This window comes from Triticum dicoccoides, chromosome 4B, assembly GCF_002162155.2.
Source record: "Triticum dicoccoides isolate Atlit2015 ecotype Zavitan chromosome 4B, WEW_v2.0, whole genome shotgun sequence".
NCBI lineage: Eukaryota > Viridiplantae > Streptophyta > Magnoliopsida > Poales > Poaceae > Triticum > Triticum dicoccoides.
In genome coordinates this window covers 25,318,010-25,319,564 of record NC_041387.1, presented here as the reverse complement: position 1 = coordinate 25,319,564, position 1,555 = coordinate 25,318,010, and the positions used below count along the sequence as shown (strand labels likewise).

The following is a 1,555-nucleotide window of genomic DNA, read 5'->3' as shown; positions in this document are numbered from 1 at the left end:
TCCAAGGCGGGACGCCTTAAAAACAATGGTATCAGTTAACAAAGATCATGCTAAATCACGATGGCATGCTCAGGCAATGTTTTATGCAGACATCTAGACATGGCGCGCCAAATCAAGAAGTGGTTTACATTTTACAGTAACCAAGCTATGGGCAATTCATTTGCATATTGTTCGTGCAAACATGTGAAGAGTGTTGAGTCCATCAAGCTAATGTGAATATTACTCAGGTCGAAATACCAGAGGAAAATAGCAGAAGAAGAAAGGGAAGGATTAGGAACCTGCAGCTTGAGGACGGTGGTCTTCTGCGTGTCAGTGAGCACGCTCCCGCCCCCGGAGGAGTCGGTGAGGAAGCCACCGAGGTAGAGGAACGCGGCGAAGCCGACGAGGGTGAGGAGGAAGCCGGAGCCCCCGAAGCCGATGCCGAAGGCGGGGCCGACGGACACGAAGGGCGAGGGCGAGTAGAAGGGCGCGGAGGAGTACCCTCCTCCCCCCATCCTGGGCGCCGGCGCGGCGTACCCGTAGGACGGGGACGGGGAGGAGCGCGAGGAGCGGGAGGAGAAGGCGGACCCGCCGACGCGGCCGCCGGAGGCCGCCAGCGCGGCGTGCTGGGGCGCCGCGGCCGCGAGCAGCGCGCCGGCCAGGAGCAGCGCCAGCGCGGGCTTCCTGAGCGCCGCGAGCGAGTCGAGCAGGGACCGTCTGAGCGCGTCGAGCAGCGGGTGCGGCGGCGGTCTCGCTGCCGGCTCGGCGGCGGCGTGGCACGGGGGGATGGGGGACGCCGGGTGTGCGCGGAGGCGCGGGAAGCGGGCGCGGGCGGGGAGCGGCGAGGGGCGGAGGTGGTGCGGGCCGCGGCGGGGCGGGGGCCGGAGCGAGCGCGGGTGGTGCGGGGAGATGAAGCGGGCGGGCTCGAGGAGGGAGGCGGCGGCCATGGCGGAGCGCAAGGCGCGATTTTTCTTTTTCTTTCTGAGAAGTGTGTGGCGGTGGAGGGTCGGGATGGGGGAGGATGACCGGCGCCGGAGCTTGTGTTGTGTGCGTCTGTCTGTCCTCTTCCGCGGCGTGAACAGAAGAGCGCGGTGGGTGGAGGTTTCAGTCTACGCGGGGAGGCAACCAACGGCTTGGATCGGGCCTGCTAACGACCGACGGCGTTGATGAAACCTGCGATCTAGACCCTGTTGAACTGCTTGTTGGCCCAACGTCACACCCCAAACTCTTGAAAGGGGGCAACCCGAGCCTCCACACTCAATCTCACGTCGCCGCCTCTGCCCCCTTCTCCGCCGTCTCACCCGCCCTCTTCTCTATCGCCTCCTTCTCTGCCGTCGCCTTCTCCGCCTCCAGCTCTTCCTACTGCCGCTTCAACATCTCGAAACAGACGGCTTGCACGATCACCCTTGCGTCGTCATCCAAATCCTCAATCTTCAAGGTCAACATCTTCGCGTCTTTCGAAGCGGCTACGATCTCAACCTTCTTCTCTATGAGCTTGAGCTTCTTCTCAGTTGCCACCATCAACATATTAAACATCTGAATGTACGAACCGCCCTGGGTGGGCTCCAAATCACCC

General features: G+C 62.7%; 1 protein-coding gene across 1 annotated transcript in view; it reads right to left on the bottom strand.

Moving 5' to 3' along the window:
* The window catches only part of LOC119294723, a 5,457-nt gene extending 4,439 nt beyond the window's left edge, over positions 1-1,018 (bottom strand). The window contains exon 1 of the mRNA XM_037572969.1: positions 279-1,018. Coding sequence (XP_037428866.1) covers positions 279-926 — 648 coding nt within the window. The 5' untranslated portion in view covers positions 927-1,018. The remainder of the gene's footprint in view (positions 1-278) is intronic.
* Positions 1,019-1,555: the final 537 nt, after the last annotated feature.